The sequence below is a fragment of the Cetorhinus maximus genome, chromosome 12 (genome assembly GCF_964194155.1).
Source record: "Cetorhinus maximus chromosome 12, sCetMax3.hap1.1, whole genome shotgun sequence".
Lineage (NCBI taxonomy): Eukaryota > Metazoa > Chordata > Chondrichthyes > Lamniformes > Cetorhinidae > Cetorhinus > Cetorhinus maximus.
This window is the reverse complement of record NC_135890.1, coordinates 63918277-63935326: the sequence shown is the minus strand read 5'-3', so window position 1 is coordinate 63935326 and position 17050 is coordinate 63918277. Positions and strand designations below refer to the sequence as shown.

At 45.6% G+C, this 17050-nt stretch overlaps 1 protein-coding gene across 3 annotated transcripts in view; it reads right to left on the bottom strand.

The window, feature by feature from the left end:
- Positions 1 to 17010, bottom strand: part of rnf185 (ring finger protein 185) — a 31338-nt gene extending 14328 nt beyond the window's left edge. For 2 of the 3 annotated variants that reach the window (XR_013578164.1, XM_078553753.1), the window contains exons 1-5: positions 16898 to 17010; positions 16618 to 16795; positions 16437 to 16455; positions 14038 to 14150; positions 10959 to 11013 (exon numbers count right to left, since the gene is read on the bottom strand). Coding sequence is in view for 2 of the 3 variants with exons in the window: in XM_078553753.1 (XP_078409879.1) it covers positions 10959 to 11013; positions 14038 to 14150; positions 16437 to 16455; positions 16618 to 16795; positions 16898 to 16988 (456 nt within the window). In the remaining variant the exon portion in view is untranslated. The remainder of the gene's footprint in view (positions 1 to 10958; positions 11014 to 14037; positions 14151 to 16436; positions 16456 to 16617; positions 16796 to 16897) is intronic. The other variant, XM_078553754.1, reaches the window with a different exon arrangement.
- Positions 17011 to 17050: the final 40 nt, after the last annotated feature.

The following is a 17050-nucleotide window of genomic DNA, read 5'->3' as shown; positions in this document are numbered from 1 at the left end:
AAAGGACAGGGGTGAAGTAAAAAAGGAAATTAAGAAAGCAATTAGAGGATATGAAAAAATACTGGTAGGTAAAATCAAGGAAAACCCAAAGATGTTTTACCAGTACTTTTAGAGCAAGAGGATAACTAAGGAAAGGGTAGGGCCGATCAGGGATGTACAAAGAAATTTATGAGCTAATGCAGATGTGGTGAGGGTTCTTAATGAGTACTTTAGAGAGGGATGATACAGACATTCTAGTTAAAGAGGAGGAGTGTGAAACGTTAGATACAATAAGCATAATGAGAGAGGAAGTACTGGAGGAACTGGCATCATCATTGAAGGTGGATAAATCACCAGGGTCTGATGGACTGTATCCCAGGCCATTAAAGGAAGCCAGGAAGGAAATAGCAGATGCCCTGAGGATCATTTTTTAATCCTCACTAGATACAGATGAGGTACCAGAGGTTTGGAGATCTGAGAATGTTGTACTATTGTTTAAAAATGGATAGGCCAGAAAATTATAGACCAGTCAGTCTGACTTCAGTGGTGGGCAAATTATTGGAACCAATTCTGAGAGACAGGATAAACTGTCATTTAGAAAGGCACGGGTTGATGAGGGACAGTCAGCATGTTTTTGTTAAGGGAAAGTTGTGTCTTCCTAACTTAGTTAAATTTTTTGAGAAAATAACAAGAAGGATTGATGAATTATGAGGGGTCTGGATAGGGTAGACAGGAAAGATTTGTTTCCTCTAGAGGTCAATTACAAAGGGGTACTGCCAAATCCAGACCTCCCTGGTTGTCTAGAGGAATACAGGGGAAGATCAAACAGAAAAAGAAAGCGTACGATAGGCACAAAGAACTAAGCACTGCAGATAGCCTAGACGAATATAGGAAGTGCAGGGATGAAGTAGAAAAGGAAATAAGGAAATCAAAGAGAGGGCATGAAAAAAGACTAGCAAGTAAAGTTAAAGATAACCCAAAGATGTTTTACCAATGCATTAATGCTGAAAGGTTAGTTAAGGAAAAAGTGGGACCTATCAGAGATGAAGATGGAAACTTGTGTGTAGATGTGGGAAGGGTTTTGAATGAATATTTTGTCTCCGTGTTTACAAAGGAAAGGGAGGATGTAGTCCAGGAGGAACACTGCAAGATATTGGACGGGATAGTCATAAAGAGAGAGGAAGTACTCGAAGGGTTGAAATCCTTGAAAGTTGATAAGTCACCAGGGCCAGATGGATTGTTTCCAAGGCTGCTGAAGGAAGTCAGGGAGGAGATAGCAGATGCTCTGAGGATGATTTTCCAATCTTCGCTAAATACAGGGGAGGTACCGGAGGACTAGAGAAATGCAAACGTTGTTCCATTGTTTAAAAAGGGATCAAAGGACATGCCAAACAATTATAGGCCAGTTAGTCTTACATCAGTGGTGAGCAAATTAGTAGAATCAATCCTGAGAGATAGGATTAACTGTCATGTGGAAAGGCATGGACTAGTCAGGGATGGTCAGCATGGATTTGTTAAAGGAAGGTCTTGCCTCACAAATTTGATTGAATTCTTTGAGGAAGTGACAAGAAGGGTTGATGAAGGTAGTGCAGTTGATGTCGTGTGCATGGATTTTAGCAAGGCATTTGACAAGGTCCCACATAGCAGATTGGTCAGGAAAGTAAAAGCCCATGGGATTCAGGGTAATGTGGCAAACTGGATAAAAGGTTGGCTTTGTAACAGGAAACAAAGGGTAATGGTCGATGGATGCCCTTGCGAATGGAAAGTTGTCTCAAGTGGTGTTCCACAGGGCTCGGTGTTGGGACCCTTGCTGTTTGTGTTATATATTAACGATTTGGACGTGAACGTGGGGGGCACGATTGGGAAATTTGCAGATGGCACAAAGATTGGCCGAGTAGTGGATAGTGTAGAGGATAGCCGTAATCTCCAAAACAATATAGATGGGTTGGTGGAGTGGGCGGTAAAGTGTCAGATGGATTTTAACATAGAGAAGTGTGAGGTCATACATTTAGGGAGGTCAAACAGGGATTACAAAATAAATGGGAATAAACTAAGAGGGGTAGATGAAGTGAGAGATCTTGGCATACAAGTACACAGATCCCCGAAGGCAGCAGTTTAAGTAGACAAGGTTGTAAAGAAGGCATATGGAATGCTCTCTTTCACTGGCAGAGGTATAGAGATTGAATAGGTTGGGGTTATTTTCCCTGGAACAAAGAAGGCTGAGAGGTGACTTGATTGAGGTGTACAAAATTATGAGGGGAATAGATAGAGTGGACAGGATAAAATTGTTTCCCTTGATGGAGAATTCTAGAACCAGGGGACATAGATTCAAGATAGGTGGGACATGAGGAAGAACTTTTTTACGCAGAGGGTAGTGGGTGTCTGGAATTCGCTGCCCAAGTTGGTGGTAGAGGCAGAGACTTTGAACTCTTAAAAAGTATCTGGATCTGCACCTAAAGTGCTGTAAGCTGCAGGGCTATGGGCCGGGTGCAGGAAGGTGGGATTAGAAAGGGCACCTGGGTGTCCTCGGGCTGGCATGGAGAAGATGGGCCGAATGGCCTCCTTATGTGCTGAAACTTTTCTATGGTTCTATGGTTTAAGGTGTTTTGTAGAAGGATTAGAGGGGACATGAGGAAAAACTTTTTCCACCCAGAGGGTAGCAGGTGTCTGGAATTCACTGGCCAACCATTAGTTATTGGCTGAAACCCTCAACTCATTTAAAAGGTAGTTAGATCTGCACCCAAGTGCTGTAACCTGCAAGGACTGGATGCTGGAAAGTGACATTAGAATAGGCGGCTAGTTTTTTCAGCCAGTGCAGATACAATAGGCTGAGTGGAACCTTTCTGTGCTGTAACCTTTCTAAGGTTTGTATGGAGGGTGGGCATGAGACGGGGGTGCGGAGAGATGGGGGCTATTTATAGCAATCAACTGCTTGCAGAGCTTAAGTATACCATATAACCGTGGCACCTAAACCATCGAGAATAATTGAAATGAACATGAAACTTTCAGTATGCATGGGCTGTAAAGATCAAAAGGTAGAATTGGCGCAAGAGTTTTGAACAAACCACCATTTACCACGGTCAGACAAGAACTGGGAAGTGAATACCTATGTTCTCATAGTAAATTGTGAACTCTGATTCATTATTACCATGGCAGAATTATGTTGTATGGTTTTAGCGAGTACTCATGTTGGATTACATCCATCTTCACCCAAGAGAATGAGGATGAAGGTATGGAACTCGGGGAGAGAGACTGCGAGGTTCTTGAGCAAATTGATATAGGGAGTGACAAGGTATTGGAGGTGCTTGCAGGCTTAAAAGTGGACAAATCTCTAGGTCCGGATGATTTGTGTCCCAGACTGCTGAGGGAGGCAAGGGGGGAGATCGCAGGGGCTCTGACCCAAATTTTCAATTCCTCTCTGGCCATGGGGGAGGAGCCAGAGGACTGGAGAACAGCTAACGTGGTTCCGCTATTTAAGAAGGGTTGTAGAGAGAAGCCAGGGAACTGCAGGCCTGTGAGTCTCATGTCAGTGGTAAAGAAACTATTGGAGAAAATTCTGAAGGAGAGAATTTATCACCACTTGGAGAGGCAAGGTTTGATCAGTGATAGTCAGCATGGCTTTGTCAGAGGGAGGTCATGCCTAACAAATTTGATTGAATTTTTTGAGGTGACCAGGTGAGGGTAGTGCAGTTGATGTAGTTTATATGTATTTCAGCAAAGCCTTTGACAAGGTCCCACATGGGAGACTTATAAAGGATGCAAATGCACATGGGATACAGGGTAATTTGAAAAGGTGGATTCAAAATTGGCTTAGTTGTGGGAGACAGAGAGTGATGACAGAAAGCTGCTTTAGTGACTGGAAGCCAGTGTCCAGTGACCACAGGGATCTGTCCTGGGTCCCCTATTATTCGTCATTTATATAAATGACATAGATGACTATGTGGGGGGTAGGATTAGTAAGTTTGCGGATGACACAAAGATTGGCCAGGTTGAGTGTCTTGGGCTACAGGAAGATATAGACGGGATGGTCAAATGCGCAGATAAGTGGCAGATGGAATTTAACCCTGAAAAGTGTGAGGTGATACACTTTGGAAGGAGTAATTTGACAAGCAAGTATTCAAGTCTAATCAATCTCTCTTCATAACTTAACACTAGGAAGTTCTGAGGAACAAAAGGACCTTGGCGTGTGTGTCCATAGATCTGAAGGCTGAGGAGCATGTTAGTGGGGTGGTGAAAAAGGCATATGGGACACTTGCCTTTATCAATCGAGGCATAGATTACAAAAGTAGGGAGGTCATGTTGGAGTTGTATAGTATCTTGCTGAGGCCACAGCTGGAGCACTGTCTGCAGTTCTGGTCGCCACATTATAGGAAGGATGTGATTGCACTAGAGGGGGTGCAGAGGAGATTCACCAGGATGTTGCCTGGGATGAAACATTTAAGTTATGAAGAGAGGTTGAATAGATTTGGGTTATTTTCGTTGGAGCAGAGAAGACTGAGAGGCGACCTGATCGAGGTGTACAAGATTATGAAGGGATGGACAGGGTGGATAGGTAACAGCTGTTCCCCTTAGCTGAAGGGTCAGTCACAAGGGGACACAAGTTCAAGGTGAGTTGTAGAGTTTTTCGAGTTTAGATAGATACGTGGATGGGAGAGGTCTGGAGGGTTATGGACTCGGTGCAGGTCAATGGGACTAGCGGAATAATATTTCGGCACAGACTAGAAGGACCGAATGGCCTGTTTTCTGTGCTGTAGCGTTCTATGGTTCTATGGTGAGGCGCAGGAGGTTTGGGGGGGGATGTGAGGAAACATTTTTTTACCCAGAGGGTGGTGATGGTCTGCAATGCGCTGCCTGGGAGGGTGGTGGAAGCGGGTTGCCTCACATCCTTTAAAAAGTACCTGGATGAGCACAAGGCTATGGGCCAATTGCTGGTAAATGGGATTAGGTAGGTAGGTCAGGTGTTTCTCACGTGTCGGTGCAGACTCGATGGGCTGAAGGGCCTCTTCAGCACTGAGAGATTCTGCGATTATGCAGCACGAGCTCATTAAAGACAAAGAGTTGATTCTGTGGTTGTAACAACTGATGTCCATGCTCAAAGTAATGAAACAAAGTAGAACTGGAAAGGAGTCTGACCTTTTGGTGACCCAGCGTGAATTGTTTCTCAGAGTCAGACATGATATTTTGAAATTTGAGTTCACCATGTCAGTTCACCATGTTGGTTCAGGGAAGTGTTTCCCAGGCATCAGTATGAGAGGTCAGTTTTCTCAGAGGTAGTGACCTAAAGGGGTTCTCCAGTTAACAATGAGAGAATCAGGGAAAATTCTGAATGAAGTCCAGTCTTTTCTTAATAAATGGAGTGAATCTAAAGGGGAGATAGGGCAGGAAACAACGACAGAAGGATGGAGAGAGTCATGGAGTCCTTAGTGGAGAGTGTCTGGTGAAAAAGTAAGGGGCTGGTGGCCAGAAGTGAAAAGGCAACAACATTAGCATTACAGTATCTAATGCTGCAACTTGCCAAGGTTCCTTCAACAGCACTTTCCAAACCCATGACCTCTACCACCTAGCAGGACAAGGGCGGCAGGTGTATGGGAACACCAAAACAGGACTTTCAGACAGAAAGAGAGGCCACCGCTCCCCTTCACACCCCCTTTTAACTTCTCTGCCCTGCACCAGGATAGTTTGAGTGGTGATGATGGGGACAGAGGAGCAGCTAGCTGCCTCTTTGGCTCCTCTGATACTTGTTACTTTACAACAGTACACCCAACCGTCTGGTATCACGGACAGTGGGAGAAGCATGTTTGGGTGGATAAGGCCAGTGTCTGACTGTGAATCTTTCATTCCTAGGGAGATTGTGAAGACAACACTAGGTAGTGATCTTGGAGATTCCTGATATGAGAGCAAAGGCATAAAGTTACAGGACAAGAACAAGAGATTGTGCAGGAGAACGTGGAGCTACAGCATTAAAATATTGTAAAAGAGTTTGCATTAAAAGAAACCCTGGGTTACTGAAACTGATTAGGAGGAAAAGAGCAAAGTTAAAACTGCTGTGAGAAAGGAATAGATGGCATGTTCTGTTTTTAAGGAAAACAACTGGATTTTGTTTTTAATTCCTGAGTGAGTGTGTGGGAAAGCTTCGTGATCTGTGAACGAAAAACTGGGGAACAGACAGGTGTCTCTGTGGCTGTAGGTGTGACTCCAGGATGGTTTGTTGCCTCCCTGGTGCCAGGGTCAAGGATGTCACAGAACAGATGCAGGACATTCTTCTAGGGAAAGGTGATCAGACAGAGGTCATGGTCCACGTTCAGCAAAGAAGGACCAAGGGATTGATTAATAAGGGGAAAATAGAATACGAGAGTAAGCTTGCAGGGAACATAAAAGCTGACTTTAAAAGTTTCTATAGGTATGTGAAGAGAAAAAGATTGGTGAAGACAAATGTAGGTCCCTTACAGTCAGAAACAGGGGAATTTATAATGGGGAACAAAGAAATGGCTGACCAACTAAATACATACTTTGGTTCTGTCTTCACAAAGGAGGACACTAATAACATCCCAGAAATGTTGGGGATCACAGGGTTTAGTGAGAGGGAGGAACTGAAAGAAATCAGTATTAGTAGGGAAATAGTATTGGGGAAATTGATGGGATTGAAGGCTGATAAATCCCCAGGGCCTGATAATCTACATCCCAGAGTACTTAAGGAAGTGGCCCTAGAAATAGTGGATGCATTGGTGGTCATCTTCCGAGATTCTACAGACTCTGGAACAGTTCCTACAGATTGGAGGTTAGCTAATGTAACCCCACTATTTAAAAAGGGAGGTAGAGAGAAAGCAGGGAATTATAGACCAGTCAGCCTGATGTCGGTAGTGGGGAAAATTCTAGAGTCCAATATAAAAGATTTAATAGCTGAGCACGTGGAAAAGAGTGGCAGAATTGGACAGAGTCAGCATGGATTTATGAAAGGGAAATCATGCTTGACAAATCTACTGGAATTTTTCGAGGATGTAACTAGAATTGATGAGAGGGAGCCAGTGGATGTGGTTTATTTGGACTTTCGGAAGGCTTTCGACAAAGTCCCACATAAGAGATTGGCGTGTAAAATTAAAGTGCATGGGACTGGGGGTAGTGTATTGAGATGGATAGAAAAGTGGTTGGCAGACAGGAAACAAAGAGTAGGAATAAACAGGTCTTTTTCCGAATGGCAGGCAGTGACTTGTGGGGTACTGCAGGGATCGGTGCAGGGACCCCAGTTATTCACAATATATATTAATGATTTAGATGAGGGAATTAAATGTAATATCTCCAAATTTGCAGATGACACAAAGCCGGGTGGGAGGGTGAGCTGTGAGGAGGATGTAGAGATGCTTCAGTGTGATTTGGACAAGCTGAGTGGGCAAATGCATGGCAGATGCAGTATAATGTGGGTAAATGTGAGGTTATCTATTTTGATAGCAAAAACAAGGAGGCAGATTATCTGAATGGCTATAAATTGAGAGAGGGGAATGTGCAACGAGACCTGGGTGTCCTTGTACACCAGTCGCTGAAGGTAAGCATGCAGTTGCAGCATGCAGTTGCAGCAGGCAGTAAAGGCAGCAAATGGTATATTGGCCTTCATAGCCAGAGGATTCGAGTACAGGGGCAGGGATGTCTTGCTGCAATTGTATAGGGCCTTGGGTGAGACCACACCTGAAATATTGTGTGCAGTTTTGGTCTCCTTATCTGAGGAAGGATGTACTTGCAATAGAGGGAGTGCAGCGAAGGTTTACCCGACTGATTCCTCTCATAGAAACCTATAAAATTCTAACAGGACTAGACAGGGTAGATGCAGGAAGGATGTTCCCAATGGTGGGGGAGTCCAGAACCAGGGGTCACAGTTTGAGGATATGGGGTAGACCATTTCGGACTGAGATGAGGAGAAATTTTTTAACCGAGAGAGTGGTGAGCCAGTGGAATTCGTTACCACAGAAAGTAGTTGAGACCAAAACATTGTACGTTTTCAAGAAGGAGTTAGATATAGCTCTTGGGGCGAAAGGGATCAAAGGGAGAAAGCGGGAGCAGGCTACTGAGTTGGATGATCAGCCACGATCATAATGAATGGCGAAGCAGGCTCGAAGGGCCGAATGGCCTACTCCTGCTCCTAGTTTCTATGTACCAATGACTTAGGTAGGAAATGGGGTGAGGTCCTGAAAGCAGATTTCAGGGAGCAAGGAGATTGAAAAGCAGGACCTCTAAAGCAGTAATCTTAGGATTATTCTTGTGTTAAAAGGTGCATATGTGAATGCAAATAAAGCTGATGAGCTGAGGGCACAGATAGATACATGGCAGCACGATATCATCACCATAACGGAAACTTGGCTTAAAGAGGGGCAAAAAATGGCAGCTCAAAATTGCTAGATATAGTTTTCAGGCAGGATAGAGAGGGGGATCAAAATGGTGGGGTGTAGCATTGTTGATTAAAGAAACAATTACATCTGTGAGGAGGGATGAAATACTAAATGAAGGGTTGAGCTCAAATATAAAAAAAAAGGGGACAGGCAGCCACACCGTTAGGAGTGTACTATAGACCCCCAAAAAGTGGAAGGGAGTTAAAAGAGCAACTAGGTAGACAGATTTCTGAGTGCAAAAACAATAGGGCACTTCAAATACCCTAATATCAACTGGGTTATGAACTGTGTGGTGGTCACAGAGGGCACAAAATTCTTACAATGCATTCAAGAGAACTTTCTCAGCCAGCACATAACAAGCGCAATGAGAGGGAGCGCAATTCTAGATTGTCTTAGGAAATGAAGCAGCAGTGGGCGACCATTTTGGAGATAGTGACCATATTACAGTTAGATTTAGCATCATTATGGAAAAGGATAAAGATAGAACAGGAGTAAAAGTTCTAAATTGGGGGAAGGCAAATTTTACGAAGTTGAGGTGAGCTGGTGAGAGTGGACTGGATACAGCTACTTGAAGGGAAAACAGTGTCAAATCAGCGGAAGGTATTCAAAGGCGAGATTCTACAGGCACAGTGTAGAAATGTCCCCACAAAGCAAAAAAGGGTGGTACTGCCAAATCTAGAGCCCCCTAGTTATCTAGAAGCATACAGGGTAAGATAAAGCAGAAAAAGAAAGCTTATGACAGTCACAAAAAACTTAATACTGTAGAAAGGCTAGACGAGTATTGAAAGCACAGGGGTGAAGTAAAAAAGGAAATTAGGAAAGCAAAGAGAGGATACGAAAAAATATTAGGTGAAATCAAGAAGACGTTTTACCAATATGTTAAGAGCAAGAGGAAAACTAAGGAAAAGGTAGGGCCTATCAGAAACGTACATGACAACTTGTGCGTTGATGCAGACGATGTGGGCAGGGTTCTCAATGAATACGTTGTCTCTGTCTTCACTAAGGAGAGAGATGATGCAGACATTCTAGTTAATGAGGAGGAGTGTGAAACATTAGCTACAATAAGCCTAATGAGGGAGGAAGTACTGGAGGGACTGACATGCTTGAAGGTGGATAAGTCATCAGGGCCGGATGGATTGTATCCCAGGTTGTTAAAGAAAGCCAGGGAGGAAATAGTAGATGCTCTGAGGATCATTTTCTAAACCTCACTAGATACAACCTCAGGATTGGAAGTCTGTGAATGTTGTACCAATATTTAAAAAGGGTATGAGAGATAGGCCAGAAAATTATAAGCCAGTCAGTCTGACTTCGGTGGTGGCCAAATTATTGGAATCAATTCTGAGAGACAGGATAAACTGTCACTTAGAAAGGCATAGATTAATCAGGGCTAGTCAGCATGCTTTTGTTAGGGGAAGATCGTGTCTTACTAATTTAATTGAATTTTTTGAGGCAGTAACAAGGAGGATTGATGAGGGTAGTGCAGTGGATGTTGTCTCCATGGATTTTAGGAAGGCATCTGATAAGGTCCCACATGGCAGACTGGTCAGAAAAGTGAGATTCCATGGGATACAGGGGAAGGTGGTGAGTTGGATCCCCGAAATTGGCTCAGTTACATGAAACGAAGGGTAATGGTCGATGGATGTTTTTGCGAGTGGAAAGCGGTTTCCAGTGGCGTTCCACAGGGCTGAGTGTTGGGGCCCTTGCTGTTTGTTGTATATGTTAATGATTTAGACTTAAATGTGGGAGGCATGATTGGGAAATCTGCAGGCACACAAAAATTGGTCGTGTAGTTGATAGTGAAGGGGATAGCTGTTGTCTCCAGTATATCATCAATATTTTGGTTGAGTGGGTGGAAAAGTGGCAAAAGGAATTCAATCCAGAGAAGTGTGAGATAATGCATCTGGGGAGGGCAAACAAAGCTAGGGGATACTCAATAAATGGGAAGTGATTGAGAGAGGTTGAGGAAGTGAGACACCTTGGAGTGCAGGTCCACAGGTCCCTGAAGGTGGATAAGATGGTAACAAAAGCTTATGGAATGCTTTCCTTTACTGGACAAGGCATTAAGTACAAAAGCAGGGATGTAATGATGGAACGGTATAAAACTCTGGTTAGGCCACAGCTGGAGTTCTGCACACAGTTCTGGTCACCACATTACAGGAAGGACATAATTGCTCTGAAGAGAGTACAGAGGAGGTTTACAAGAATGTTGCCAGGATTTGGAATGCACTCTCTGCTATGGTGGTAGATACAGATTCAGTAGTAGCCTTTAAAAGAAAATTGGATAAATAATTGGAGGAAAAAATGCAGAGGTTTGAGAAAGAAGGTGGGAATATGATTAATTGAAAGAGCTGGTAGATTCAATGGGCTGAGTGGTCTCCTTCTGTGCTGTACTATTCTGTGATTATATAACAAGCTGAAGTGGCTGAATAGTCTACTCCCGTCCCTAAGTTTTAGTCACTTTGTGTCACAAACACAGAGAAACACATTCAGTATTCCCCACAGTCACTACAAACCATTCATCTTATCCCCTAATTTCTATGTGTCCCTCCTCCCATTTTCTCTTTTCAACTGCTGCCCTGAAATTAATGAAAATGCACTCACCCCTCTACTCTCTGGCTCAGGTCTCTGGCCTTGCGGCCTTGGAGGTGTTTTCTCTCTAAAACAGAACAACGGTAGACAAAGTGTAAAGCTGTACATGAAACATGCCAGAATGAATCAAATTTCTCCCACTGAATTTAAACACTCAAACCCGAAACAAAAATGATGGCAGCCCATAAATTTTACAAGTAAACAATTTAAAATTAAATACTTGGGAGTGTTAAGAAGGGGGCTCTCAACAATAAATATCATAGCCCTGCAACTCTTAAACAGCATGGGGAGCCATGTGAACACAGGAGAGCACTCCAAGCATAACGAGACTCAACTGACGGGGATGGGGGTAAAATGTAGATGTTTGTGATCTCACACAGAATGAAAAGTAAAACACTCTCACTGTGTTAATTGTTCGAACTCAATGTGATGCTGACAAGATATTTATTGCAATGGGAATAGGGTCGTCTGTAGGCCAAATTTTGGGTTGGCAGAGGGTGGGGTAGCGTGGAGAACTGCTAAATGCACTTATTTGAGTTTTCATATCAGCCTGGCAACTTTTAGGCTCACTTTCCTCTTGCCAGCCACAACTGAGCTGATTTGAAGTCACTGTGGATCATTGTTCAAAACCTGTACACAACAGGTACTTATTACTCAGTCCACATTCAGCATCTTTTATCCAGCCTTTAAGCAATTTTAATCTACTGTCTTGTGCTATCCACAGCACCCTATTTATATCATCAAATTAACAGGCAATCCTCCGATCAGCACTCTGTCAATCTTCACAGCTACCATTTTGGAGTTGCTTAAATGTAACCAGTACCCAACAGTTAGAAAATATCATAGGAAAAGGTCAATCCATTCAAAACCTGGTCAGTTCCAGAAGCTCATTGCAGTTTTGAACTTCCAGACAAACTTTTATATGCCTGAGAGAAATGTTCTCTCCCATTAATTGTTTTAATGCTGATTTCAAAACAAGTAATGCAGTCTGAGGGGGCAGGACCAATATGGGAATTTCTTTTGATCCTGCTTGCCTCAATTCTGCAAGGAGACAGATTTCTTGTAGTCCACTAACAACCTCTCTTTGTGTATGCTCATCCACCTTCTTGTCTTCCTCATTCCACTTGTAAAAGCAAATAATTGACATGCATGGTTTATATGTCTGAAAGAAGCACCCTATGGAATTTGTGATCTATTTTTGAGAAATTAGTGCATAGCACCATGATTCAATTTACAAATGGCAATTCCAACTGTTAAAATAACTGAGCCCAGGTTCCAGTTTGCTGCTAGTTGAATCCTCTCCCAAATCACATAATAGGACATCAGCTGCACCAAACAAAACTGACTCAAGTTACACGAGAAACCTTTCAACATAATATGGCAGCATTACAAGGATCCACTTAATGGGAGCACTCAAAAGGTTTTAGTTAAAAGGCGAGACCCTGCCTCTTACTGCCACTGTCAAACACAAACATGCAATATAAACATCAGAGCTTTTCAATTAGTGACTGTCTCCTTTATTTGAAGTGAGATTAATTCCCATTTTGTTATGATATAGCAGGTGGTATTTGCTAGGCTGACCAAATCCCAAAGGGAAACTTGGCCAAGCTATCACAATGATTTTGCAATTTGTATTTAAGAGAAGGTTTGTGCACTGACATCAGAAGTAATGAATCGACTGCCACCTTTAAAGATTTTAACGATTAAATTAAAACATTTATTAACAAAAGAAAAAACAAACACACAAGACTACAGTTACACAGTTCCATTTAGTTTTATAGCAGTTCTCAAGATTTTTACTTAACTGGACTTCCAACTGCACACCCCTTTCAGGCAACAGTCCAAATAGATTCTTAATCTATAAAACATCCAGCAATATTACCACAAGCACCCATAGTTGCTCTAAGGGAGGTATTTCACAGCTTCTTTCTTCCTCTCACTCAACAATGGAACTCCAAAGGCTTTTTAACACAACCTTATTTACTGGAACAACAAATTTTTCAAGGGTGTCTAAAGGTGTTTTCCCACCGGTCTGTTCCACACAGTGCACCTGTCAACGTCTCATATGGTCACTCTTCATACAGCTTTCCACCTTTCTTTAAATATATTTTCTCCCTTTTGATCTGAAAATCCCATTGTTTCAACCTGTCTTCGGAAGTTACTTTTCCCACAATATAAAAATCTTTCATGCTGTCATCATGGCCAGCACTTGCAGGAAAAATAAATTTAATATTTATCTTGCCAGTTGTAAACATCTTATCAAGTCCTTTTGAAAATCAAACAACCTCTCAACTTATCTACAAAGGCAATTCCATTCACACTGTATCTGATGAGACTTCATCCTAGCATACCCATCTCCATTTCAAATGCCTGTTTTACACCTAACTCCTTTTGATGGTTCAAACTTTGCAGTCTGACTATCTGCAGTTTAATCAAACTAGACACACACACAGACAAACATACACAACATAGCCCCCCATAAGCCTGCTTTAAACATCCCACAGTAATATTAAGAAAATTTTTTTCTTTACAATTTAAACTATGAAAATCAATCTAAAGTGCTTCATTCATATCTCATTCTTCTCTTACCAGGTCACTCGCCAAGTGAATCAATATTACATAACAGAATAGAGAAATGCCATTCAGCCCACATAAAATCTACCCTATCAGTCTCAAGGTAACAAAGAAGAACAAAGAATAGTACAGCACAGGAACAGGCCCTTCAGCCCTCCAAGCCTACACCGATCATATTGCCTGTCAAACTAAAACATTTTGCACTTCCGGGGTTATTATCCCTCTATTCCCATCCTATTCATGTATTTGTCAAGCTGCATCTTAAACACCACTATCGTACCTGCTTCCACTACCTCCTCTGGCAGCGAATTCCAGACACTCAAAACGTTCCATATAAATGCATAATATCCTCAACCTGCACAATATTCACCCAATCTCATCCTGATCACATTCAGCCCTGTACTGCTGCTATCGCTTAAATGTACAAACTGTGAATGACTCTCTCCCCAGCGTTGCCTGGTTGGTTCTCAGGATGGGCAGGAGTTGACATGTGGTATTGTTCCTTTGATTTTCTTACCTTGGATCCTGCTGACCTGTGCTTCCTCTTCCATAAAGGGGAATGACTTTGTCTCGGCTGATGCCTGCTTTGCAAACGGGGCAAACCTGTCGGTTAGGTCTGGTCTCTAACCACTGTCAGAATACAAACACCAGAGGCCTTCAGTTAGTGATAATTGCACCCCAAATAAAAGAGACAAAGAATATACTGCTTCCAGCTCAACATAGTTCAGGTAAACTGAAGACACATAAGGACATTCTTTCAGTACAAATATACTGACTTATAGGTTGTTTAAAAGCTGCTATCAGCCTCTCACAGCAAAGATGTTTTTATTAAATCAGAACAATATTTGAAAAGCTAAGTGAGTAACATTGGACATCTCCATCTTCTTATTTTCATACAGATGCCATTTAATTTTCAATAGAAAATGTTCACTCCCAGACAGGGGGGTGCGGGGCAGGTGGAGGGGGGTGCGGGGCAGAGTGGCGTGGGGCGCGAGGGAGGGGGGTGCGAGGGAGGGGGATGAGTTAGGGGATGGGAGGGGGAGGGAAAGAGAGGGGGGGGAGGGGGAGGGAAAGAGAGGGGGGGGAGGGGGAGGGAAAGAGAGGGGGGGAGGGGGAGGGAAAGAGAGGGGGGAGGGGAGGGGAGGGGGGAGGGGAGGGGGGGGGAGGGGAGAGGGGGGGAGGGGGAGGGGAGAGGGGGGAGGGGAGAGGGGGGGAGGGGGAGGGGGGAGGGGGGGAGGCGAGGGGAGAAGAGGGGGGGAGGGGAGGGGGGAGAGGAGGGGGGAGGGGGGGGGAGGGGAGAGAGGGGAGGGGAGGGGAGAGAGGGGAGGGGAGGGGAGAGGGGGGAGGGGAGGGGAGAGGGGGGAGGGGAGAGGGGGGAGGGGAGAGGGGGGGAGGGGAGAGGGGGGAGGGGAGAGGGGGGGAGGGGAGAGGGGGGGAGGGGAGAGGGGGGGAGGGGAGAGGGGGGGAGGGGAGAGGGGGGGAGGGGAGAGGGGGGGAGGGGAGAGGGGAGAGGGGAGGGGGAGAGGGGAGGGGGGAGGGGAGAGGGGAGAGGGGAGGGGGGGAGGGGAGAGGGGGAGGGGGGAGGGGAGGGGGGGGAGGGGGGAGGGGAGGGGGGGGAGGGGGGAGGGGAGGGGGGGGAGGGGAGGGGGGAGGGGAGGGAGGGAGGGGGGGGAGGGAGGGAGGGGGGGGAGGGGGAGGGGGGGAGGGGAGGGAGGGAGGGGAGGGAGGGAGGGAGGAGGGGGGGAGGGAGGGGAGGGAGGAGGGGGGGAGGGAGGGGAGGGAGGGAGGGGGGGGGAGGGGAGAGGGGGAGGGGGAGGGGGGGGGAGGGGAGGGAGGGAGGGGGGGAGGGGGGAGGGGAGGGAGGGAGGGGGGAGGGGAGGGAGGGAGGGGGGAGGGGAGGGGGGGGGAGGGGAGGGGGAGGGGAGGGGGGGGGGGAGGGGGGGGGGGGGAGGGGGGGGGGGGGGAGATGTCCAAGTACAGAAATTTCAAATGATTGGTGACCTGGAACAAAGAATAATTTAAAGGGCTAATGGAGCATTGGCCTTTATTAGAAAGAGTGGAATGCATAAGGGGTGAAATTTATAAAGCTAAAGCTAGACCCTCTGGTGTGTTGTTCTGGACACCACACATCAGAGAGGATATTAATTGGCCTTGGAGCGGGTTAAACACAGAATCATCAGAATGATACCGGTGCTAAACTATTAGAGCAGGTGGCATAGACCAGGCTTGTATTCCCTTGAGTGGACGTTTTGCTCCCAGGTACGAGTGGCAGTGGAGTGTTCAGTTTTTTGGTTGTTGCTTTTACCAGCAAGGAGACCTAATGTTTGATCGGTCTCAGAATGTGAGGCCTGATTTCTATATCACATCAGATATCAGAACACCTCCCAACTCACATCAGCAAATAAAAAGGAACTTTTATTTCTACAGCAGTTTTCATCACCTCAGGAAGTACTTTTGAGGTGTCGTTATTTATACTGTTGGGAAAAGAGCAGCCAACTTAAACACAGCAAATTCCTACAAACTATAGCTAATAGTTGATTATAATCAGATGCTACCAAAATTATCCACTTTTGTTTGATGCATAATTATGGGCCAGGTCACCAGAGAGAACTCCTCTCCTTATGAAAGTGTGTTGTGGGTTCTTTTACGTCCACCTTGAGGGTTTAACGTCTCATGTGAAAGACAACCCCTCCAACAGTGCAGCACTCCCTTACCCTCGCTTATGTTCTCTAGTCCCTTGATTGGGATTTGAAGCCATAGCTCCGTCAGTCTTAAAAGGAACTTACCACCACTGAGTTGAAGCTGACATTCAGCAGTCAGTAAGCGGACCCTAACCTCAGTATTCAGTGGGGTGAGTTATTGATTTTCTCAACCTTTAGTTAGAGCTGATAAACAGAGTGAAAGTCTCTGACCTACCTGGTGCAAGCAGGGCCAGCTGTCGACATCCAGAGGTTTCACCGAAAACAGGAACAAAACATTAAGAGTTAGCATATTAAAACTTTTAGAAACAAGAAACAAAGCTCTGATCACATCCCCCTGCTCCCCACCCACCCCGCCCGTTTACCGCCTCCATCTCTTCCCCATCTCCCTCCCTTACCAGAAGAGGTGGCCGCACAGACTGATGACCGCGTCCTTCGCCGTGTCCAGGCAGATATTACACTCAAACGTGCTGTCCTGCCCTCTACTGTCCCCGGGGCTGGGCCCTGGACCTCTGCTGTCCCCGGGGCTGGGGCCGGGCCCTGGGCTTCTGCTGTCCGTGGGGCCGGGCCCAGGACCTCTGCTGTCCGCGGGACCGGGGCCAGGGCCGGGGCCAGGGCCGGGCCCTGGACCTCTGCTGTCCGCGGGGCCGGGGCCGGGGCCGGGGCCGGGCCCTGGACCTCGGCTGTCCGCGGGGCCGGGCCCTGGGCCTCGGCTTTCCCCGGGCCCGGGGCCTGTCTCGGTCGCGGCCGCCGAGCTCAAACTTGCCATCTCGCTGTTAGCAACACTCAGACATCCGGCTCGTCACCGGAACGGACCGCACTCCAGCAACC